The sequence below is a fragment of the Oncorhynchus clarkii genome, unplaced genomic scaffold, assembly GCF_045791955.1.
Source record: "Oncorhynchus clarkii lewisi isolate Uvic-CL-2024 unplaced genomic scaffold, UVic_Ocla_1.0 unplaced_contig_9983_pilon_pilon, whole genome shotgun sequence".
Taxonomy (NCBI): Eukaryota; Metazoa; Chordata; class Actinopteri; order Salmoniformes; family Salmonidae; genus Oncorhynchus; species Oncorhynchus clarkii.
In genome coordinates this window covers 26,583-52,461 of record NW_027258426.1, presented here as the reverse complement: position 1 = coordinate 52,461, position 25,879 = coordinate 26,583, and the positions used below count along the sequence as shown (strand labels likewise).

At 50.5% G+C, this 25,879-nt stretch overlaps 1 protein-coding gene across 1 annotated transcript in view; it reads left to right on the top strand.

The window, feature by feature from the left end:
* LOC139396913 (RING-type E3 ubiquitin-protein ligase PPIL2-like) overlaps positions 1 to 25,879 on the top strand; it is a 34,239-nt gene that overhangs the window by 2,663 nt on the left and 5,697 nt on the right. The window contains exons 6-16 of the mRNA XM_071143843.1: positions 4,290 to 4,341; positions 7,935 to 8,026; positions 10,489 to 10,578; positions 10,708 to 10,783; positions 13,546 to 13,706; positions 14,978 to 15,053; positions 16,884 to 16,990; positions 20,509 to 20,598; positions 21,021 to 21,054; positions 24,655 to 24,772; positions 25,159 to 25,215. Coding sequence (XP_070999944.1) covers positions 4,290 to 4,341; positions 7,935 to 8,026; positions 10,489 to 10,578; positions 10,708 to 10,783; positions 13,546 to 13,706; positions 14,978 to 15,053; positions 16,884 to 16,990; positions 20,509 to 20,598; positions 21,021 to 21,054; positions 24,655 to 24,772; positions 25,159 to 25,215 — 953 coding nt within the window. The remainder of the gene's footprint in view (positions 1 to 4,289; positions 4,342 to 7,934; positions 8,027 to 10,488; positions 10,579 to 10,707; positions 10,784 to 13,545; positions 13,707 to 14,977; positions 15,054 to 16,883; positions 16,991 to 20,508; positions 20,599 to 21,020; positions 21,055 to 24,654; positions 24,773 to 25,158; positions 25,216 to 25,879) is intronic.

The following is a 25,879-nucleotide window of genomic DNA, read 5'->3' as shown; positions in this document are numbered from 1 at the left end:
AAGGCAAGGCGACAAGCTTCGGTCCAAAATAAGCCCATAGTAACGCATTGGACTTATTTTGGACAGATTTAGGTTATAGAGTGAAACCTCTGGCTTGGCCTCTTCCTCTCTGGCTGAGTGCATGTCTTTCCATGTGGACTTTACAGGGAAGCCCCCCTAGCACACCAGCTACCATTCTTTCCTCAATTAAAGTAACTGAGTTTCAACTTTGTAGATAAAACACATGTCCAGGTCACGCCATGACAGGTTTATAATAATAATAATAATTGCATGTGCACCAACTGATAGATGAGACGTGCTCGTATCAATCAGCCTGCACATGTGTCAGTGTGTGGGTGAGAGAGCGACACTTAATGTGTGTCCGTCCAGCTGGATCCTGCTGTCAGGATTGATTAGTCTGGCTGCAGAGAGATGTTTCTAGACCAGGGAGGTAAATAACCCTGGTCCCGGAGTGCTGAAGGTACAAAACATGTATGGTTGAAACCCGACCTGGAAAACCAGGCGTATTGAATTAATTAAGACAATCATTGAACTGATCAATTAGGTCAGGTGTGGTGCCAAGTTGGACCCAAATCCTACTGTACCTGTGGTTGTCTATCCCTGTTCTAGATACGTCTAGACTAGTCCTGCTGAGGCTGTGGTTGTCTATTCCTGTTCTAGATACGTCTGGACTAGTTCTGCTGAGACTGTGGTTGTTTATCCCTGTTCTAGATACTTCTGGACTAGTCCTGCTGTGGTTGTTTATCCCTGTTCTAGATAAGTCTGGACTAGTCCTGCTGTGGTTGTCTATCCCTGTTCTAGATAAGTCTGGACTAGTCCTGCTGTGGTTGTTTATCCCTGTTCTAGATAAGTCTGGACTAGTCCTGCTGTGGTTGTCTATCCCTGTTCTAGATAAGTCTGGACTAGTCCTGCTGTGGTTGTTTATCCCTGTTCTAGATACGTCTGGACTAGTCCTGCTGAGGCTCTTGCTCTCTCTCCACTTGTGAAGGAATAATTCAGGTGTCGTTCCACCTCAAAGCACAAGAAAGAGGATTTCAGCTTCCACCATCTGAGCCTGTTCTGAAATCGTTTCTGTAGTTAGTAACAGATGATTATAATTTCTGAAGCATTATTTTGTAAAAGTTTTTAATGTGATCTCTGATAAATTAAGGTAATTGATTGCACCCAAATTGGCATTTAAATAATAAAAAATAATTATAGTATTTGGATAGTATTCAATATTATATCCAACATCCAATTTGGACCAAACTTCTTCCTTCTAATGGGTAAGTTGTATCAAATGGACCCCCCCCCCCCCCCACACACACACACACCAATCCCACCCCAACAACACTTAAATTAAATACAAAAACGACCAGTATACAGTATCAGTTCTTTGTTTGACAAGTAGTATGGAGCTGCGTCTTGGCGTATTGGTTCTTCATACTATCTAATGTATTCTCGTTCGTGAAGATAGACGGTGCATTCGGAAAGTATTCAGACCCCATGACTTTTCACACATTTTGTTAGCCATATAATAAAATGTATTAAATAGTTGTTTTCCTCATTAATCTACACACACTACCCCATAATGACAAGGCAAAAACAGATTTTTAGAAATGTTTATACATTTATAATTAAAAATATAGAAATATCACATTTCCGACTTCAACTGTATGTAAGTTTACATACACCTCAGCCAAATACATTTAAACTACATTTTTCACAATTCCTGAAATGTAATCCTAGTAAAAATTCCCTGTCTTAGGTCAGTTAGGATCACCACTTTATTTTAAGAATGTGAAATGTCAGAATAATAGTAGAGAATCTTTTCTTTCATCACATTCCCAGTGGGTCAGAAGTTTACAAACACTCAATTAGTATTTGGTAGCATTGCCTTTAAATCATTTAACTTGGGTCAAACGTTTCATGTGGCCTTCCACAAGCTTCCCACAATAAGTTGGGTGAATTTTGGCCCATTTCCTCCTGACAGAGCTGGTGTAACTGAGTCAGGTTTGTAAGGCCTCCTTTCTCACACATGCTTTTTCAGTTCTGCCCACACATTTTCTATTGGATTGAGGTCAGGGCTTTGTGATGGCCACTCCAATACCTTGACTTTGTTGTCCCTTAGCCACTTTGCCACAACTTTGGAAGTTTCTTTGGGGTCATTGTCCATTTGGAAGACCCATTTGTGACCAAGCTTTAACTTCCTGTCTGATGTCTTGAGATGTTGCTTCAATATATCCACAACTTTCCTTCCTCATCATTCCATCTATTTTGTGAAGTGCACCAGTCCCTCCTGCAGCTAAGCACCCCCACAACATGATGCTGCCACCCCCGTGCTTCACGGTTTGGATGGTGGTCTTCTGCTTGCAAGCCTCCCCCTTTTTCCTCCAAACATAACGATGGTGATTATGGCCAAACAGTTCTATTTTTGTTTCATCAGACCATGGCTGTTTTGGAGCAGTGGCTTCTTCCTTGCTGAGCTGCCTTTCAGGTTATGTCGATATAGGACTTGTTTTACTGTGGATATAGATACTTTTGTACCTGTTTCCTCCAACATCTTCACAATGTCCTTTGCTGCTGTTCTGGGATTGATTTGCACTTTTTGCACCAAAGCACGTTCATCTCTAGGAGACAGAACACGTCTCCTTCCTGAGCGGTATGACGGCTGCATGGTCCCATGGTGTTTATACTTGCTTACTATTGTTTGTACCGATGAACATGGTACCTTCAGGCATTTGGAAATTGCTCCCAAGGATGAACCAGACTTGTGGAGGTCTCCAATTTATTTTATGAGGTCTTGGCTGATTTCTGTTGATTTTCCCATGATGTCAAGCAAAGAAGCACTGAGTTTGAAGGTAGGCCTTGAAATACATCCACAGGTACACCTCCAATTGACTCAAATTATGTCAATTAGCCTATCAGAAGCTTCTAAAGCCAAGACATAATTTTCTGGAATTTTCCAAGCTGTTTAAAGGCACAGTCAACTTAGTGTATGTAAACTTCTGACCCACTGGAATTGTGATACAGTGAAATAATCTGTCTGTAAACAATTGTTGGAAAAAATGATTTGTCATGCACAAAGTAGATGTCCTAACCGACTTGCCAAAACTATAGTTTGTTAACAAGAAATTAGGGTAGTGGTTGAAAAAGGAGTTTTAATGACTCCAACCTAAGTGTATGTAAACTTCAGACTTCAACTGTGAGTATTCAGACCCTTGACTCAGTACTTTGTTGAAGCACCTTTGGCAGCGATTACAGCCTCTAGTCTTCCTGGGTTTGACGCTGCAAGCTTGGCACATCTGTATTTGGGAAGTTCCTCCCATTCTTCTCGGCTGATACTCTCAAGCTGTCAGGTTGAATGGGGAGCGTTGCTGCACAGCTATTCTCAGGTCTCCACATATGATCGCTCGGGTTCAAGACTGGGCTCTGGCTGGGCCACACACGGACATTCATAAACTTGTCCCGAAGCCACTCCTGCGTCTATCTAAAAAAAAATATATATATTTTTTTAAACCACTCAGAGTAAATTAGTCATTTTAGTCTCCAGCATTATTTACCATAAAGTACCCGTATTTGACCATTAGAGGCCGCTGTTCCTGGTACAGCTCCACACTGTCAATTTAGCTGGTCTCTTGTGTGTTTTAAAATGTATTAGAACATTGCCTCTTCAACTTAGGGTAGAAAACCAATTGGCTCCTTTATAAATAATGAATCATCAATTTGAGCCAGTACATTATTAGATGTTCTTTACCATTCGGCCATCAGATTTGCCACCAACTCTCCTTATAGCTTACAATTGGCTCATTCATCCCCCTCCTCTCCCCTGTAACTATTCCCCAGGTCGTTGCTGCAAATGAGAACGTGTTTTCAGTCAACTTACCTGGTAAATTAACGGATAAATAAAAAATAAAATAAGACGCATCACTGCTCTCTATACTCCTCTGTAAACTGCTCATCTCTGTATACCCGTCACAAGACCCACTGGTTGATGCTTATTTATAAAACCCTCTTAGGCCTCACTCCCCCCTATCTGAGATATCTACTGCAGCCCTCATCCTCCACATACAACACCCGTTCACTCCCCCCTATCTGAGATAACTACTGCAGCCCTCATCCTCCACATACAACACCTGTCCTGCCAGTCACTTTCTGTTAAAGGTCCACAAAGCAAACACATCCCTGGGTAGCTCCACTTTTCAGTTCACTGCAGCTAGCGACTGGAACGAGCTGCAACAAATACTCAAACTGGACAGTTTTGTCTCTTCATTCAAAGGCACATTCTCATTCCTTCTCTTCTCCCTCAGAAACTGGAAGCGAAGTCCCTCATCAAGCTGAACTTCGCCAAGAACAACGATGGTAGGTTTTTCAGTGATATTCAAAGCATTCCGAACGACCTTCATTCTCAACTTTAGTCTCAAGTCTAACTGACGACAGGACCGTCATCGTAGGACAGACTGCTAACTGACAGCGGGGCCGTCATCGTAGGACAGACTGCTAACTGACGACAGGACCGTCATCGTAGGACAGACTGCTAACTGACAGCGGGGCCGTCATCGTAGGACAGACTGCTAACTGACAGCGGGGCCGTCATCGTAGGACAGACTGCTAACTGACCGCAGGGCCGTCATCGTAGGACAGACTGCTAACTGACCGCGGGGCCGTCATCATAGGACAGACTGCTAACTGACCACGGGCCGTCATCGTAGGACAGACTGCTAACTGACCGCGGAACCGTCATCGTAGGACAGACTGCTAACTGCCTGCGGAACCGTCATCGTAGGACAGACTGATAACTGACCACAGGAGCGTCATCGTAGGACAGACTGCTAACGGACCACAGGACGGTCATCGTAGGACAGACTGCTAACTGACCGCGGGAGCGTCATCGTAGGACAGACTGCTAACTGACCGCAGAACCGTCATCGTAGGACAGACTGCTAACTGACCGCAGAACCGTCATCGTAGGACAGACTGCTAACTGACCGCGGGGCCGCCATCGTAGGACAGACTGCTAACTGACCGCGGGGCCGTCATCGTAGGACAGACTGCTAACTGACCACAGGAGCGTCATCGTAGGACAGACTGCTAACTGACCGCGGGGCCGTCATCGTAGGACAGACTGCTAACTGACCACAGGAGCGTCATCGTAGGACAGACTGCTAACTGACCACAGGAGCGTCATCGTAGGACAGACTGCTAACTGACCACAGGAGCGTCATCGTAGGACAGACTGCTAACTGACCACAGGAGCGTCATCGTAGGACAGACTGCTAACTGACCGCGGGGCCGCCATCGTAGGACAGACTGCTAACTGACCGCGGGGCCGTCATCGTAGGACAGACTGCTAACTGACCACAGGAGCGTCATCGTAGGACAGACTGCTAACTGACCGCGGGGCCGTCATCGTAGGACAGACTGCTAACTGACCGCGGGGCCGTCATCGTAGGACAGACTGCTAACTGACCACAGGAGCGTCATCGTAGGACAGACTGCTAACTGACCACAGGAGCGTCATCGTAGGACAGACTGCTAACTGACCGCGGGGCCGCCATCGTAGGACAGACTGCTAACTGACCGCGGGGCCGTCATCGTAGGACAGACTGCTAACTGACCGCGGGGCCGTCATCGTAGGACAGACTGCTAACTGACCACAGGAGCGTCATCGTAGGACAGACTGCTAACTGACCACAGGAGCGTCATCGTAGGACAGACTGCTAACTGACCGCGGGGCCGCCATCGTAGGACAGACTGCTAACTGACCGCGGGGCCGTCATCGTAGGACAGACTGCTAACTGACCACGGGAGCGTCATCGTAGGACAGACTGCTAACTGACCACAGGAGCGTCATCGTAGGACAGACTGCTAACTGACCGCGGGGCCGTCATCGTAGGACAGACTGCTAACTGACCGCGGGGCCGTCATCGTAGGACAGACTGCTAACTGACCGCGGGGCCGTCATCGTAGGACAGACTGCTAACTGACCGCGGGGCCGTCATCGTAGGACAGACTGCTAACTGACCACGGGACCGTCATCGTAGGACAGACTGCTAACTGACCACGGGACCGTCATCGTAGGACAGACTGCTAACTGACCACAGGAGCGTCATCGTAGGACAGACTGCTAACTGACCGCGGGGCCGTCATCGTAGGACAGACTGCTAACTGACCGCGGGGCCGTCATCGTAGGACAGACTGCTAACTGACCACGGGGCCGCCATCGTAGGACAGACTGCTAACTGACCACAGGGCCGTCATCGTAGGACAGACTGCTAACTGACCGCAGGAGCGTCATCGTAGGACAGACTGCTAACTGACCACGGGGCCGTCATCGTAGGACAGACTGCTAACTGACCGCGGGGCCGTCATCGTAGGACAGACTGCTAACTGACCGCGGGGCCGTCATCGTAGGACAGACTGCTAACTGACAGCGGGGCCGTCATCGTAGGACAGACTGCTAACTGACCGCGGGGCCGTCATCATAGGACAGACTGCTAACTGACCACGGGCCGTCATCGTAGGACAGACTGCTAACTGACCGCGGAACCGTCATCGTAGGACAGACTGCTAACTGCCTGCGGAACCGTCATCGTAGGACAGACTGATAACTGACCACAGGAGCGTCATCGTAGGACAGACTGCTAACGGACCACAGGACGGTCATCGTAGGACAGACTGCTAACTGACCGCGGGAGCGTCATCGTAGGACAGACTGCTAACTGACCGCAGAACCGTCATCGTAGGACAGACTGCTAACTGACCGCAGAACCGTCATCGTAGGACAGACTGCTAACTGACCACAGGAGCGTCATCGTAGGACAGACTGCTAACTGACCACAGGAGCGTCATCGTAGGACAGACTGCTAACTGACCACAGGAGCGTCATCGTAGGACAGACTGCTAACTGACCACAGGAGCGTCATCGTAGGACAGACTGCTAACTGACCACAGGAGCGTCATCGTAGGACAGACTGCTAACTGACCGCGGGGCCGCCATCGTAGGACAGACTGCTAACTGACCGCGGGGCCGTCATCGTAGGACAGACTGCTAACTGACCACAGGAGCGTCATCGTAGGACAGACTGCTAACTGACCGCGGGGCCGTCATCGTAGGACAGACTGCTAACTGACCGCGGGGCCGTCATCGTAGGACAGACTGCTAACTGACCACAGGAGCGTCATCGTAGGACAGACTGCTAACTGACCACAGGAGCGTCATCGTAGGACAGACTGCTAACTGACCGCGGGGCCGCCATCGTAGGACAGACTGCTAACTGACCGCGGGGCCGTCATCGTAGGACAGACTGCTAACTGACCACGGGAGCGTCATCGTAGGACAGACTGCTAACTGACCACAGGAGCGTCATCGTAGGACAGACTGCTAACTGACCGCGGGGCCGTCATCGTAGGACAGACTGCTAACTGACCGCGGGGCCGTCATCGTAGGACAGACTGCTAACTGACCGCGGGGCCGTCATCGTAGGACAGACTGCTAACTGACCGCGGGGCCGTCATCGTAGGACAGACTGCTAACTGACCACGGGACCGTCATCGTAGGACAGACTGCTAACTGACCACGGGACCGTCATCGTAGGACAGACTGCTAACTGACCACAGGAGCGTCATCGTAGGACAGACTGCTAACTGACCGCGGGGCCGTCATCGTAGGACAGACTGCTAACTGACCGCGGGGCCGTCATCGTAGGACAGACTGCTAACTGACCACGGGGCCGCCATCGTAGGACAGACTGCTAACTGACCACAGGGCCGTCATCGTAGGACAGACTGCTAACTGACCGCAGGAGCGTCATCGTAGGACAGACTGCTAACTGACCACGGGGCCGTCATCGTAGGACAGACTGCTAACTGACCGCGGGGCCGTCATCGTAGGACAGACTGCTAACTGACCGCGGGAGCGTCATGGTAACTACCCTGCTTTTTAATTTGGCCAGGTAAATACCACTGTCCCGTCCTGTACACAGTCTTCACAAACAACTCCCATATCGTCACCAACAAGCTCACTGGAAATGTGTTCTCTCACGAGGTAAGATATTCCGGGGGGTTTTAACACACACACACACACACACACGAGGTTAACGCGATGGGCCAGTAAGCGAAAGGTCACTGGATCGAACCAGGAAGATAAAAATCTGCCGACGTGCATTAGAGCAAGACTCTCAACCCTGACTGCCCCAGGGTCGCCGTAGGTGATGACTGACCCTGGCCGTGACCCCACTCTCTGAGGGCGTCTCAAGGGGGAGTTGGGGATATGCAACAAAAACACATTTCCAATTCACATGTATATTAATACACACTGGTGTGAAATAGGACAAATCTAGGGAAAGGAAACGGGGGGGTACTTAGTCAGTTATAATGGTTTTACCACAGCTACAACACTATTAAAAGGGAAAGGGGGATACCTAGTCAGTTATAATGGTTTTACCACAGCTACAACACTATTAAAAGGGAAAGGGGGTTACCTAGTCAGTTATAATGGTATTACCACAACTACAACACTATTAAAAGGGGGGTACCTAGTCAGTTATAATGGTATTACCACAACTACAACACTATTAAAAGGGAAAGGGGGGTACCTAGTCAGTTATAATGGTTTTACCACAGCTACAACACTATTAAAAGGGAAAGGGGGGTACCTAGTCAGTTATAATGGTATTACCACAGCTACAACACTATTAAAAGGGGGGTACCTAGTCAGTTATAATGGTTTTACCACAGCTACAACACTATTAAAAGGGAAAGGGGGATACCTAGTCAGTTATAATGGTTTTACCACAGCTACAACACTATTAAAAGGGGGGTACCTAGTCAGTTATAATGGTTTTACCACAGCTACAACACTATTAAAAGGGAAAGGGGGGTACCTAGTCAGTTATAATGGTTTTACCACAGCTACAACACTATTAAAAGGGGGTTACCTAGTCAGTTATAATGGTTTTACCACAGCTACAACACTATTAAAAGGGGGGTACCTAGTCAGTTATAATGGTTTTACCACAGCTACAACACTATTAAAAGGGAAAGGGGGGTACCTAGTCAGTTATAATGGTTTTACCACAGCTACAACACTATTAAAAGGGGGTTACCTAGTCAGTTATAATGGTTTTACCACAGCTACAACACTATTAAAAGGGGGGTACCTAGTCAGTTATAATGGTTTTACCACAGCTACAACACTATTAAACTGGGGGTACCTAGTCAGTTATAATGGTTTTACCACAGCTACAACACTATTAAAAGGGGGATACCTAGTCAGTTATAATGGTTTTACCACAGCTACAAATCTATTAAAAGGGGGTTACCTAGTCAGTTATAATGGTTTTACCACAGCTACAACACTATTAAAAGGGGGGTACCTAGTCAGTTATAATGGTTTTACCACAGCTACAACACTATTAAACTGGGGGTACCTAGTCAGTTATAATGGTTTTACCACAGCTACAACACTATTAAAAGGGGGTTACCTAGTCTGTTATACAAATGAATGAATTCAACTGAAATGTGTCTTCCACTATTCCTCTGGAATATAAGGGGCAGCACGTAGCCTAGTGGTTAGAGTGTTGGACTAGTTACCAGCAGGTAGCCTAGTGGTTAGAGCGTTGGACTAGTAACCAGCAGGTAGCCTAGTGGTTAGAGTGTTGGACTAGTAACCAGCAGGTAACCTAGTGGTTAGAGTGTTGGACTAGTAACCAGCAGGTAACCTAGTGGTTAGAGTGTTGGACTAGTAACCAGCAGGTAGCCTAGTGGTTAGAGTGTTGGACTAGTAACCAGCAGGTAGCCTAGTGGTTAGTGTTGGACTAGTAACCAGCAGGTAGCCTAGTGGTTAGAGTGTTGGACTAGTAACCAGCAGGTAGCCTAGTGGTTAGTGTTGGACTAGTAACCAGCAGGTAGCCTAGTGGTTAGAGTGTTGGACTAGTAACCAGCAGGTAGCCTAGTGGTTAGGGTTGGACTAGTAACCAACAGGTAGCCTAGTGGTTAGTGTTGGGCCAGTAACCAGCAGGTAGCCTAGTGGTTAGAGTGTTGGACTAGTAACCAGCAGGTAAACTAGTGAATAGAGAGTTGGACTAGTAACCAGCAGGTAGCCTAGTGGTTAGTGTTGGACTAGTAACCAGCAGGTAGCCTAGTGGTTAGTGTTGGACTAGTAACCAGCAGGTAGCTTAGTGGTTAGTGTTGGACTAGTAACCAGCAGGTAGCCTAGTGGTTAGAGTGTTGGACTAGTAACCAGCAGGTAAACTAGTGGATAGAGAGTTGGACTAGTAACCAGCAGGTAGCCTAGTGGTTAGTGTTGGACTAGTAACCAGCAGGTAGCTTAGTGGTTAGAATCTGTCATTCTGTCCCTGAACAAGGCAGTTAACCCACTGTTCCTAGGCCGTCATTGAAAATAAGAATTTGTTGACTTGCCTAGTTAAATAAAGGTTAAATTAGCACCCACATGATGATGATGATGATAATTCCACACGTTGTTTCTAAGAAGTGTCTTTACCTCAGGCTGTGGAACAGCTCAACGTCAAGACGAAGAGTTACAGAGACCTGCTCTCTGATGAACCTTTCACCAGACAGGACATCATCACCCTGCAGGTATTCAATATGGACGTGTCTGTTCTGAGCCTGAAGCCTGCTATAAGCATCATGGGAAATGTAGGATTCAGGTTGTAAAATGTAGTCCTGAGTCCTTAACTGTTTCTGATGTTTGTTTCTACACGACAGGATCCAACCAACCTGGATAAGTTCAATGTCTCAGACTTCTTCCACGTCAAGAACAACCTCAAAGTACTGGACCCTGGTGGGTAACTGTTGGGCCTGAGTCCCAAATGGTCAACTATTCCCTAGCTATTGCACCATAGTGCACTACTTTAGATCAGAACCCTATGTAGGGGGCCATAGGGCTCTCGTCTAAAGTAGGGGACCATAGGACTCTCGTCTAAAGTAGGGGGCCATAGGACTCTCGTCTAAAGTAGTGGGCCATAGGACTCTGGACTGAAGTAGTGGGCCATAGGACTCTGGACTGAAGTAGGGGGCCATAGGACTCTCGTCTAAAGTAGTGGGCCATAGGACTCTGGACTGAAGTAGGGGGCCATAGGACTCTGGTCTGAAGTAGGGGGCCATAGGACTCTCGTCTAAAGTAGGGGGCCATAGGACTCTCGTCTAAAGTAGTGGGCCATAGGACTCTGGACTGAAGTAGGGGGCCATAGGACTCTCGTCTAAAGTAGGGGGCCATAGGACTCTCGTCTAAAGTAGTGGGCCATAGGACTCTCGTCTAAAGTAGTGGGCCATAGGACTCTCGTCTAAAGTAGGGGGCCATAGGACTCTCGTCTAAAGTAGGGGGCCATAGGACTCTCGTCTAAAGTAGTGGGCCATAGGACTCTGGACTGAAGTAGGGGGCCATAGGACTCTGGTCTGAAGTAGGGGGCCATAGGGCTCTGGTCTGAAGTAGGGGACCATAGGGCTCTGGACTGAAGTAGGGGACCATAGGGCTCTGGACTGAAGTAGGGGGCCATAGGACTCTGGACTGAAGTAGGGGGCCATAGGACTCTGGACTGAAGTAGGGGGCCATAGGACTCTGGACTGAAGTAGGGGGCCATAGGACTGGACTGAAGTAGGGGGCCATAGGACTCTGGACTGAAGTAGGGGGCCATAGGACTCTGGACTGAAGTAGGGGGCCATAGGGCTCTGGTCTGAAGTAGGGGGCCATAGGACTCTGGACTGAAGTAGGGGGCCATAGGGCTCTGGTCTGAAGTAGGGGGCCATAGGACTCTGGACTGAAGTAGGGGGCCATAGGGCTCTGGACTGAAGTAGGGGGCCATAGGGCTCTGGTCTGAAGTAGGGGGCCATAGGGCTCTGGACTGAAGTAGGGGGCCATAGGGCTTTGGACTGAAGTAGGGGGCCATAGGACTCTGGACTGAAGTAGGGGGCCATAGGGCTCTGGTCTGAAGTAGGGGGCCATAGGGCTCTGGTCTGAAGTAGGGGGCCATAGGGCTCTGGTCAGAAGTAGGGGGCCATAGGGCTCTGGTCTGAAGTAGGGGGCCATAGGGCTCTGGTCTGAAGTAGGGGGCCATAGGGCTCTGGTCTGAAGTAGGGGGCCATAGGGCTCTGGTCTGAAGTAGGGGGCCATAGGGCTCTGGTCTGAAGTAGGGGGCCATAGTGCTCTGGTCTGAAGTAGGGGGCCATAGTGCTCTGGTCGGAAGTAGGGGGCCATAGTGCTCTGGTCGGAAGTAGGGGGCCATAGGGCTCTGGTCGGAAGTAGGGGGCCATAGGGCTCTGGTCGGAAGTAGGGGGCCATAGGGCTCTGTTCTGAAGTAGGGGGCCATAGGGCTCTGGTCTGAAGTAGGGGGCCATAGGGCTCTGGTCTGAAGTAGGGGACCATAGGACTCTGGACTGAAGTAAGGGGCCATAGGGCTCTGGTCTGAAGTAGGGGGCCATAGGGCTCTGGACTGAAGTAGGGGGCCTTAGTGCTCTGGTCTGAAGTAGGGGGCCATAGGGCTCTGGTCTGAAGTAGTGCACTATATAGGGGGCCATAGGGCTCTGGTCTGAAGTAGGGGGCCATAGGGCTCTGGTCTGAAGTAGGGGGCCATAGGGCTCTGGTCTGAAGTAAGGGGCCATAGGGCTCTGGTCGGAAGTAGGGGGCCATAGGGCTCTGGTCGGAAGTAGGGGGCCATAGGACTCTGGTCTGAAGTAGGGGGCCATAAGGTTCTGGTCTGAAGTAGTGCACTATATAGGGGGCCATAGGGCTCTGGACTGAAGTAGGGGGCCATAGGACTCTGGTCTGAAGTAGGGGGCCATAGGGCTCTGGTCTGAAGTAGGGGGCCATAGGACTCTGGTCTGAAGTAGGGGACCATAGGGCTCTGGTCTGAAGTAGGGGGCCATAAGGTTCTGGTCTGAAGTAGTGCACTATATAGGGGGCCATAGGGCTCTGGACTGAAGTAGGGGGCCATAGGACTCTGGTCTGAAGTAGGGGGCCATAGGGCTCTGGTCTGAAGTAGGGGGCCATAGGACTCTGGTCTGAAGTAGGGGACCATAGGGCTCTGGTCTGAAGTAGGGGGCCATAGGGCTCTGGTCTGAAGTAGGGGGCCATAGGGCTCTGGTCTGAAGTAGGGGGCCATAGGGCTCTGGTCTGAAGTAGGGGGCCATAGGGCTCTGGTCTGAAGTAGGGGACCATAGGGCTCTGGTCTGAAGTAGGGGACCATAGGACTCTGGTCTGAAGTAGGGGACCATAGGGCTCTGGTCTGAAGTAGGGGGCCATAGGGCTCTGGTCTGAAGTAGGGGGCCATAGGGCTCTGGTCTGAAGTAGGGGGCCATAGGGCTCTGGTCTGAAGTAGGGGGCCATAGGGCTCTGGTCGGAAGTAGGGGGCCATAGGGCTCTGGTCTAAAGTAGGGGGCCATAGGGCTCTGGTCGGAAGTAGGGGGCTATAGGGCTCTGGTCTAAAGTAGTGCACTATATAGGGGGTAGGGGATGTTTGATGGAAGGACCTCTCTGTATGTTCCTGTTTGAGATGGCGTTGAGGAGGAAGTTGTTTTTCTAAACTCCAATGTTTTTGCTGTGTGTAGATGAGGAGAAGGCTAAGCTGGACCCTGGTTACCACCTGAACAGTACGAACATGGAGACCAGAGAGACCCTGGCTGAGCTCTATAAGGATTATAAAGGAGACGCTCTACTGGCCTCCACCATGAAGGAACCACAGGCCAAGAAGACAGACAAACTTAACGCGGTGATGACACTGACCCCTGTCTGTCTGTCTGTCTGTCTGTAACCTTCTCTATCCTGTCTGTCTGTCTGCCTGTAACCCTCTCTATCCTGTCTGTCTGTCTGTAACCCTCTCTATCCTGTCTGTCTGTAACCCTCTCTATCCTGTCTGTCCTGTCTACCTGTAACCCTCTCTATCCTGTCTGTCCTGTCTACCTGTAACCCTCTATCCTGTCTCTGTCTGTCTGTAACCCTCTCTATCCTGTCTGGTCTGTCTGTCATTAATAAGGTAACAATGATAGTAGTAGTGGAAACAGACTGTGCTCTGTGGGCAGCCTGACTGTGCTCTGTGGGCAGCCTGACTGTGCTCTGTGGGCAGCCTGACTGTGCTCTGTGGGCAGCCTGACTGTGCTCTGTGGGCAGCCAGGTTTGTCTGTGACGACCGGTCTCTATAGCCAGACTGTCCTCTCTGGAGGCCTGTAGAGCTGTAGGGCTGTAGGGCTGTAGGCCTGTAGAGCTGTAGGGCTGTAGGCCTGTAGGGCTGTAGGCCTGTAGAGCTGTAGGCCTGTTGTAGAGCTATAGGCCTGTAGAGCTATAGGCCTGTAGAGCTATAGGCCTGTAGAGCTATAGGCCTGTAGAGCTATAGGCCTGTAGAGCTATAGGCCTGTAGAGCTATAGGCCTGTAGAGCTGTAGGCCTGTTGTAGAGCTATAGGCCTGTAGGGCTGTAGGCCTGTAGAGCTGTAGGGCTGTAGGCCTGTAGAGCTGTAGGCCTGTTGTAGAGCTATAGGCCTGTAGAGCTATAGGCCTGTAGAGCTATAGGCCTGTAGAGCTATAGGCCTGTAGAGCTATAGGCCTGTAGAGCTATAGGCCTGTAGAGCTGTAGGCCTGTAGAGCTGTAGGCCTGTAGAGCTGTTGTAGGGCTGGAGAGCTGTAGGGCTGGAGAGCTGTAGGGCTGGAGAGCTGTAGGATTGTAGGGCTGGAGAGCTGTAGGATTGTAGAGCTGTAGATCTGTTGTAGAGCTGTAGATCTGTTGTAGAGCTGTAGATCTGTTGTAGAGCTGTAGGCCTGTAGAGCTGTTGGAGAGCTGTTGGGCTGTAGATCTGTTGGGCTGTAGGGCTTTAGGATTGTAGAGCTGTAGATCTGTTGGGCTGTAGAGCCTAGGTGTTCAGTGTCGTAGGCAAGGTGTTATTGACAGGACCAATGACTCACCTCCCTCCCTCGGGTTTACAGGCAGAGTATCTAGGGGCTAAGGGTTTAGTGTGTAGGGTACTAACTGTTTTCTCTCCCTCCCCTAGGCTCATTACTCTACTGGCAGAGTGTCTGCTTCCTTCACCTCCACAGCCATGACCCCTGCTACCGAACACACTGCGGGTTAGTAGTCTCTGGTAACAACACACTGGGTTAGTAGTCTCTGGTAACAACACACTGGGTTAGTAGTCTCTGGTAACAACACACTGGGTTAGTAGTCTCTGGTAACAACACACTGCGGGTTAGTAGTCTCTGGTAACAACACACTGGGTTAGTAGCCTCTGGTAACAACACACTGCGGGTTAGTAGTCTCTGGTAACAACACACTGGGTTAGTAGTCTCTGGTAACAACACACTGGGTTAGTAGTCTCTGGTAACAACACACTGGGTTAGTAGTCTCTGGTAACAACACACTGGGTTAGTAGTCTCTGGTAACAACACACTGGGTTAGTAGTCTCTGGTAACAACACACTGGGTTAGTAGTCTCTGGTAACAACACACTGGGTTAGTAGCCTCTGGTAACAACACACTGGGTTAGTAGTCTCTGGTAACAACACACTGGGTTAGTAGTCTCTGGTAACAACACACTGGGTTAGTAGTCTCTGGTAACAACACACTGGGTTAGTAGTCTCTGGTAACAACACACTGGGTTAGTAGTCTCTGGTAACAACACACTGGGTTAGTAGCCTCTGGTAACAACACACTGGGTTAGTAGTCTCTGGTAACAACACACTGCGGGTTAGTAGTCTCTGGTAACAACACACTGGGTTAGTAGTCTCTGGTAACAACACACTGGGTTAGTAGTCTCTGGTAACAACACACTGCGGGTTATTAGTCTCTGGTAACAACACACTGGGGGTTAGTAGTCTCTGGTAACAACACACTGGGTTAGTAGTCTCTGGTAACAACACACTGGGGGTTAGTAGTCTCTGGTAACAACACACTGGGGGTTAGTAGTCTCTGGTAACAACACACTGCGGGTTAGTAGTCTCTGGTAACAACACACTGCGGGTTAGTAGTCTCTGGTAACAACACACTGGGTTAGTAGTCTCTGGTAACAACACACTGGGTTAGTAGTCTCTGGTAACAACACACTGGGTTAGTAGTCTCTGGTAACAACACACTGGGTTAGTAGCCTCTGGTAACAACACACTGGGTTAGTAGTCTCTGGTAACAACACACTGGGTTAGTAGTCTCTGGTAACAACACACTGGGTTAGTAGTCTCTGGTAACAACACACTGGGTTAGTAGTCTCTGGTAACAACACACTGGGTTAGTAGTCTCTGGTAACAACACACTGGGTTAGTAGCCTCTGGTAACAACACACTGGGTTAGTAGTCTCTGGTAACAACACACTGCGGGTTAGTAGTCTCTGGTAACAACACACTGGGTTAGTAGTCTCTGGTAACAACACACTGCGGGTTAGTAGTCTCTGGTAACAACACACTGGGGGTTAGTAGTCTCTGGTAACAACACACTGGGTTAGTAGTCTCTGGTAACAACACACTGGGTTAGTAGTCTCTGGTGGTAACAACACACTGGGGGTTAGTAGTCTCTGGTAACAACACACTGGGTTAGTAGTCTCTGGTAACAACACACTGGGTTAGTAGTCTCTGGTAACAACACACTGGGTTAGTAGTCTCTGGTAACAACACACTGGGTTAGTAGTCTCTGGTAACAACACACTGGGTTAGTAGTCTCTGGTAACAACACACTGGGTTAGTAGTCTCTGGTAACAACACACTGGGTTAGTAGTCTCTGGTAACAACACACTGGGTTAGTAGTCTCTGGTAACAACACACTGGGTTAGTAGTCTCTGGTAACAACACACTGGGTTAGTAGTCTCTGGTAACAACACACTGGGTTAGTAGTCTCTGGTGGTCTCTCCACACAGAGAACAGCTCAGCAACATGTCTGTGTTTGAGGAACACATGTTTTTTCTGGTTGTTGTAGATGCCATCTCAGACGACACGGTGCGTTATTCCTATGTGAAGAAGAAAGGCTATGTTCGCCTCCACACCAACAAGGGAGACATCAACCTGGAGCTGTACTGTGACAAGGTGTGTGGTCCTTCGTAGTTCACTTTAGTCCAACATGGCTCTTGCCATGGTGGGATAGTGTGTTCCATTTCCCTCGTCCAGCCCTCCCCCTCTCTCCTCCCTCTTCCCTCTCTCCTCCCTCTTCCCTCTCTCCTCCCTCTTCCCTCTCTCCTCCCTCTCCTCCCTCTTCCCCCTCTCCTCCCCCTCTCCTCCCCCTCTCCTCCCCCTCTCCTCCCCCTCTCCTCCCCCTCTCCTCCCTCTCTCCTCCCTCTCTCCTCCCTCCTCCCTCCTCTCTCGCTCTCTCTCTCTCGCTCTCTCTCTCGCTCGCTCGCTCCCTCCATCCACCTCGCTCTCCTCCTCCCTCCATGCATGGTTTTCCCTCATAATCAATTAACTTCCAAAATAACATTGTCGCTGTTGTTCATTATAATTGGTGATTTTGTGAATGTATGAACCCCATCAGGTAGCCTGATTTTCAGATGTCACGAAAACAAGATTATCAGGGAAATCCTTCTTCCGACACAGCATGTTAGCATTTTTAAATCCAACTATTATATAAATCGTTCTATTCAGAATAATCATATTATTGTGTGCCAGCCGTGTTCCTATTGGTCAGTCACCGGGATTGGCTCGTATCACCAGCCACACTACACGATGAATGCACTGCCAGAACTTTGTGGGCGCCTACGACCTCACGGAACGAGGAGCCAAGACGTAGTGGTACTGAACCAGGAGCCAAGACGTAGTGGTACTGAACCAGCAGTCCTAGACCCTGTCTCACTGAACGAGGAGCCAAGACGTAGTGTTACTGAACCAGCCAAGACGTAGTGGTACTGAACCAGCCAAGACGTAGTGGTACTGAACCAGCCAAGACGTAGTGGTACTGAACCAGCAGACCTAGACCCTGTCTCACTGAACCAGCAGACCTAGACCCTGTCTCACTGAACCAGCCAATACGTAGTGGTACTGAACCAACAGACCTAGACCCTGTCTCACTGAACCAACAGACCTAGACCCTGTCTCACTGAACCAGCAGACCTAGACCCTGTCTCACTGAACCAGCAGACCTAGACCCTGTCTAACTGAACCAGCCAAGATGTAGTGTTACTGAACCAGCCAAGACGTAGTGGTACTGAACCAGCAGACCTAGACCCTGTCTAACTGAACCAGCCAAGACGTAGTGGTTCTGAACCAGCCAAGATGTAGTGTTACTGAACCAGCCAAGACGTAGTGGTACTGAACCAGCAGACCTAGACCCTGTCTCACTGAACCAGCCAAGACGTAGTGGTTCTGAACCAGCCAAGACGTAGTGGTACTGAACCAGCAGACCTAGACCCTGTCTCACTGAACCAGCCAAGGCGTAGTGGTTCTGAACCAGCCAAGATGTAGTGGTACTGAACCAGCAGACCTAGACCCTGTCTCACTGAACCAGCCCAAGATGTAGTGGTACTGTAGTGGTACTGAACCAGCAGTCCTAGACCCTGTCTCACTGAACCAGCCCAAGATGTAGTGTAGATGTAGTTCTATTCAGAATAATCATATTATTGTGTGCCAGCCGTGTTCCTATTGGTCAGTCACCGGGATTGGCTCGTATCACCAGCCACACTACACGATGAATGCACTGCCAGAACTTTGTGGGCGCCTACGACCTCACGGAACGAGGAGCCAAGACGTAGTGGTACTGAACCAGGAGCCAAGACGTAGTGGTACTGAACCAGCAGTCCTAGACCCTGTCTCACTGAACGAGGAGCCAAGACGTAGTGTTACTGAACCAGCCAAGACGTAGTGGTACTGAACCAGCCAAGACGTAGTGGTACTGAACCAGCCAAGACGTAGTGGTACTGAACCAGCAGACCTAGACCCTGTCTCACTGAACCAGCCAATACGTAGTGGTACTGAACCAACAGACCTAGACCCTGTCTCACTGAACCAACAGACCTAGACCCTGTCTCACTGAACCAGCAGACCTAGACCCTGTCTCACTGAACCAGCAGACCTAGACCCTGTCTAACTGAACCAGCCAAGATGTAGTGTTACTGAACCAGCCAAGACGTAGTGGTACTGAACCAGCAGACCTAGACCCTGTCTAACTGAACCAGCCAAGACGTAGTGGTTCTGAACCAGCCAAGATGTAGTGTTACTGAACCAGCCAAGACGTAGTGGTACTGAACCAGCAGACCTAGACCCTGTCTCACTGAACCAGCCAAGACGTAGTGGTTCTGAACCAGCCAAGACGTAGTGGTACTGAACCAGCAGACCTAGACCCTGTCTCACTGAACCAGCCAAGGCGTAGTGGTTCTGAACCAGCCAAGATGTAGTGGTACTGAACCAGCAGACCTAGACCCTGTCTCACTGAACCAGCCCAATATGTAGTGGTACTGAACCAGCAGACCTACACCCTGTCTCACTGAACCAGCCAAGATGTAGTGGTACTGAACCAACAGACCTAGACCCTGTCTCACTGAACCAGCAGACCTAGACCCTGTCTCACTGAACCAGCCAAGATGTAGTGTTACTGAACCAACAGACCTAGACCCTGTCTCACTGAACCAGCAGACCTAGACCCTGTCTCACTGAACCAGCAGACCTAGACCCTGTCTCACTGAACCAGCAGACCTAGACCCTGTCTCACTGAACCAACAGACCTAGACCCTGTCTCACTGAACCAGCAGACCTAGACCCTGTCTCACTGAACCAGCCAAGACGTAGTGGTACTGAACCAGCCAAGACGTAGTGGTACTGAACCAGCAGACCTAGACCCTGTCTCACTGAATCAGCAGACCTAGACCCTGTCTCACTGAACCAGCCAAGACGTAGTGGTACTGAACCAACAGACCTAGACCCTGTCTCACTGAACCAGCCAAGACGTAGTGGTACTGAACCAGCAGACCTAGACCCTGTCTCACTGAACCAGCAGACCTAGACCCTGTCTCACTGAACCAGCAGACCTAGACCCTGTCTCACTGAACCAGCAGACCTAGACACTGTCTCACTGAGCCAGCAGACCTAGACACTGTCTCACTGAGCCAGCAGACCTAGACACTGTCTCACTGAGCCAGCAGACCTAGACACTGTCTCACTGAGCCAGCAGACCTAGACACTGTCTCACTGAGCCAGCAGACCTAGACACTGTCTCACTGAGCCAGCAGACCTAGACCCTGTCTCACTGAACCAGCAGACCTAGACCCTGTCTCACTGAACCAACAGACCTAGACCCTGTCTCACTGAACCAGCAGACCTAGACCCTGTCTCACTGAACCAGCAGACCTAGACCCTGTCTCACTGAACCAGCAGACCTAGACCCTGTCTCACTGAACCAGCCAAGACGTCTGACAATCCTTTACGACCTATGACTTTGTCACACGGCGTGGACATGCTCTCTGGGACGGCAAAATCGTGGTGTATGACTGCTAAAAGAGAGGGGGGAGAGCCATTAACAAGCCTTCTGGAAATATGATGTGGAGTGACACAGGACAGGTCTTTAACTTTGTCTCGTACAGGACTGTGGTTTTAAAAACTCCTCCTGCTCTCTCGCCCAGGTTCCTAAAGCAGGAGAGAACTTCACCAAGCTGTGTAAGAAGGGTTACTATGACGGAACTGTCTTCCACAGATCTATCAGGAACTTCATGGTGAGACTAAACACACTACTGCTTCATTATGACTCCTGTCTCCGCTACTGATTCATTATGACTCACCTGTCTCAACACTACTGATTCATTATGACTCACCTGTCTCGACACTACTGATTCATTATGACTCACCTGTCTCAACACTACTGATTCATTATGACTCACCTGTCTCAACACTACTGATTCATTATGACTCACCTGTCATCACTACTGATTCATGATGACTCACCTGTCATCACTACTGATTCATGATGACTCACCTGTCATCACTACTGATTCATGATGACTCACCTGTCTCGACGCTACTGATTCATTATGACTCACCTGTCTAGAATTAACTATACTCACCACCTGTTACCACAACAAACACATTGTTAATTCATCAATATTTGTAAATAGATATATTTCCCAATGTGTTTCAGATCCAAGGAGGAGACCCAACTGGGACTGGTTTAGGTAAGTTTAGACCCTACAACATGAGTAATGGAGAGTAAAACCCCTTGACTACTGTGGGAGGGGGGGCCGTACGGTGGGGGAGGGGGGGCCGTACGGTGGGGGAGGGGGGGGGGCGTACGGTGGGCAGGGGGAGGGGGCCGTACGGTGGGGGAGGGGGGGGGCGTACGGTGGGCAGGGGGAGGGGGGGCCGTACGGTGGGGGAGGGGGGGGGCGTACGGTGGGCAGGGGGAGGGGGGGCCGTACGGTGGGGGAGGGGGGGGGCGTACGGTGGGCAGGGGGAGGGGGCCGTACGGTGGGCAGGGGGGGCCGTACTGTGGGGAGGGGGGGCCGTACGGTGGGCAGGGGGAGGGGGCCGTACTGTGGGCAGGTGGAGAGCTGCTCTAGCAGGCGTCGGAGGGGCCTTTATTGCGACCCCCAGTACTACCTATTAGACTAGTGTGTGTGTGCCAGCCAAAATATGTCTGGGACACTAAAATTACACCAAGAAAAAATAATGAGCTTTGTGATGTCTCTGAAACAACACATCTATTACTCGTAAGAGGTAACTAATGTGGTAAATTTAATAATTAAACATTTCGTGGCCCGAGTCTTTTAACCAAAATATCATAGAGACGACGTCAAAAATGTTCACCTGCCCCTTTAAGGGCGGGAGGTTACCGTGGTAACGTCACTGGAGTCATGTTAGTGCCTGTGAGATTGAGTCTGACGAGTAGAAGCCTTGTCTTTTCTTCCCTAGCTGATGAAAGTCAAAAGTTAGGAGAAAAACAACCTAGCTTGTGAACAAAACAATGTGAATATTCAAGAAACACAACGACAAAGTCTCACTGACCACCTTTCAACTAGGCTGGTGAAGTGGACATCTGACCACCTGCCAACTAGGCTGGTGAAGTGGACATCTGACCACCTGTCAACTAGGCTGGTGAAGTGGACATCTGACCACCTGTCAACTAGGCTGGTGAAGTGGACATCTGACCACCTGCCAACTAGGCTGGTGAAGTGGACATCTGACCACCTGTCAACTAGGCTGGTGAAGTGGACATCTGACCACCTGTCAACTAGGCTGGTGAAGTGGACATCTGACCACCTGCCAACTAGGCTGGTGAAGTGGACATCTGACCACCTGCCAACTAGGCTGGTGAAGTGGACATCTGACCACCTGCCAACTAGGCTGGTGAAGTGGACATCTGACCACCTGTCAACTAGGCTGGTGAAGTGGACATCTGACCACCTGCCAACTAGGCTGGTGAAGTGGACATCTGACCACCTGTCAACTAGGCTGGTGAAGTGGACATCTGACCCACCAACTAGGCTGGTGAAGTGGACATCTGACCACCTTTCAACTAGGCTGGTGAAGTGGACATCTGACCCGCCAACTAGGCTGGTGAAGTGGACATCTGACCCACCAACTAGGCTGGTGAAGTGGACATCTGACCACCTGTCAACTAGGCTGGTGAAGTGGACATCTGACCACCTGCCAACTAGGCTGGTGAAGTGGACATCTGACCACCTGCCAACTAGGCTGGTGAAGTGGACATCTGACCCACCAACTAGGCTGGTGAAGTGGACATCTGACCACCTGCCAACTAGGCTGGTGAAGTGGACATCTGACCCACCAACTAGGCTGGTGAAGTGGACATCTTTACCCGCCAACTAGGCTGGTGAAGTGGACATCTTTACCCACCAACTAGGCTGGTGAAGTGGACATCTGACCACCTGTCAACTAGGCTGGTGAAGTGGACATCTTTACCCGCCAACTAGGCTGGTGAAGTGGACATCTTTACCCGCCAGCTAGGCTGGTGAAGTGGACATCTTTACCCACCAACTAGGCTGGTGAAGTGGACATCTTTACCCACCAACTAGGCTGGTGAAGTGGACATCTTTACCCGCCAACTAGGCTGGTGAAGTGGACATCTTTACCCACCAAAATCGACCGCCATTTGTCAGGTTGCGGATGTTAATTTGTAGCCCTGGGTGGATGTGATCATGTCTGTATGTTTGGCAGAGAGCCAGCTGTGCGGAGGGAAATGTCAGCCAGGTGATAAATTATGCACTAATGTCACCAGGTGTGTTTATGGATGAGAGGAGACAATCAGGAGATGATTGGCCAGCTAGCTGTAAAATTATCCCAGCATGCACAGGACTGTAGAACACGCCTCCGTTCAATAGATTCTCCGTCGTCGTTGTGAAAAGACGAGATCCTAGCCAGCTTGTTTTGAAATGAATGTTTAACAAGGTCTGGTTTAGACAAGACACCGGTCCTGTTGGGCTGGGCGATATGGCCAAAATATCATTTCAAGGTATACATTATTTTATGTTTTTAAATGGATGTTATTTGGTGGCGACGCAGGGGGGCGGCGACGCAGGGGGGGAGGGTTGGCGACGCGGGGTGGGCGGCGACGCAGGGGGCGGCAGGGTTTTGATTTGATTTCCTTGTGTGTTTGAATAACGGGGTTGTTTAGTGGAGTTTTAACAGGAGACTCTCTCAGGGTTCATCTCTTGGGGTTTCAGTGCATTGAATTATTAGGTTTTGTGGCTTAATTTCCAATGGTGCCACCATTTCACTGCCCTGTAATTTAGATTTCCAGTCAAAGGGAGTCGACTGAGTTACTGCTCCTTTATGTAGGATCATTCTGGGTCTAGATGTTCTATTGGATTTTTCTCCCAATACTTAGAATCCTAATTACAAATTGGTTAATCTCACTCTGTCTTCCCCCCCCCTCGCTCGCGCTCTCTGTCTGCCACCCCCCTCGCTCGCGCTCTCTGTCTGCTCGCGCTCTCTGTCTGCCCCCCCCCCTCGCTCGCGCTCTCTGTCTGCCCCCCCCCCCTCGCTCACGCTCTCTGTCTGCCCCCCCCCCTCGCTCGCGCTCTGTCTGCCCCCCCCCCCCCCCCTCGCTCGCGCTCTCTCTGTCTGCCCCCCCTCGCTCGCGCTCTCTCTCTGACCCCCCCCTCGCTCTCTCTCTCTGTCCCCCCCTCGCTCTCTCTCTCTGTCTGACCCCCCCCTCGCTCGCTCTCTCTCTCTGTCTGACCCCCCCCTCGCTCGCTCTCTCTCTCTGTCTGACCCCCCCTCGCTCGCTCTCTCTCTGTCTGACCCCCCCTTGCTCGCTCTCTCTGTCTGACCCCCCCCCTGCTCGCTCTCTCTCTCTGTCTGACCCCCCCCTCGCTCGCGCTCTCTCTCTGTCTGCCCCCCCCTCGCTCGCTCTCTCTCTGTCTGCCCCCCCCTCGCTCGCTCTCTCTCTGTCTGCCCCCCCCTCGCTCGCGCGCTCTTTGTCTGCCCCCCCCTCGCTCGCGCTCTCTCTGTCTGCCCCTCGCTCGGGCTCTCTCTGTCTGCCCCCCCCTCGCTCTCTCTCTCTGTCTGACCCCCCCCTCGCTCTCTCTCTCTGTCTGACCCCCCCCTCGCTCTCTCTCTCTGTCTGACCCCCCCCCTCGCTCGCTCTCTCTGTCTGACCCCCCGCTCGCTCGCTCTCTCTCTGTCTGCCCCCCCCCCCCCCCCCCTGCTCGCTCGCTCTCTCTCTGTCTGACCCCCCACTCGCTCTCTCTGTCCCCCCTTCGCTTGCTCGCTCTCTGTCTGCCCCCCCCCCCTCGCTCTCTGCCCCTCTTCAGGAGGAGAGTCATTCTGGGGTAAGCCCTTCAAAGATGAGTTCCGTCCCAACCTGTCCCACACCGGACGAGGGGTTCTCAGCATGGCCAACTCAGGACCCAACACCAACAAGTCCCAGTTGTGAGTTGTCATTGTCTTATGTCCCAGTTATCCCTCTTTCCTCCTAAAGTGTGCACTGGTTCACTTCCCTTAACTGATTTGAAAGGAAATGGCTGGTATCAGAAATGTGGTGGAAACCTCCACTAGCCCAAGCCGCCTCGAATGGTTTAAAATTTGTGGGAAGTAGTGAACGAGTGTACACTTCAGCACTACACTTCTCTCCCCCCATTTCCTCCTGTTAGTGTGTCTCCCTCCCCCCTTTCCTCCTGTTAGTGTCTCTCTCCCCCCATTTCCTCCCGTTAGTGGAGCCGAAGAGACATTGACCTGATGACATTAGAGAGGCCATGCTGCTGAGATGTCATGACAGAGACATTGACCATACTTGAATGTGTTGTTTCCTTTCCCAGCTTCATCACCTTCCGGTCATGTCCCTACCTGGACAGGAAACATACCGTGTTTGGAAGGTAAGAGACGTACGGATTTCATTTAAAATATCTCTGTTGTATTGGTTGAATATGTGATGGAGATGGCATGTCTGTGCTCTGGGTACCAGACTGGCCAGAGAGCCCGGGTTCTAACCCCGGACCGGAGAGCCCGGGTTCTAACCCCGGACCGGAGAGCCCGGGTTCTAACCCCGGACCGGAGAGCCCGGTTTGGTTGTAATGGGGGGGGAGGAGGCATTGCTGTGCCCTCTTCGTGTGTTTGGATCATGATAGATCCTTTTGTACACTGCTCAAAAAAATTAAGGGAAAACTTAAACAACACAATGTAACTCCAAGTCAATCACACTTCTGTGAAATCAAACTGTCCACTTAGGAAGCAACACTGATTGACAATACATTTCACATGCTGTTGTGCAAATGGAATAGACAACAGGTGGAAATTATAGGCAATTAGCAAGACACCCCCAATAAAGGAGTGGTTCTGCAGGTGGTGACCACAGACCACTTCTCAGTTCCTATGCTTCCTGGCTGATGTTTTGGTCACTTTTGAATGCTGGCGGTGCTTTCACTCTAGTGGTAGCATGAGACGGAGTCTACAACCCACACAAGTGGCTCAGGTAGTGCAGCTCATCCAGGATGGCACATCAATGCGAGCTGTGGCAAGAAGATTTGCTGTGTCTGTCAG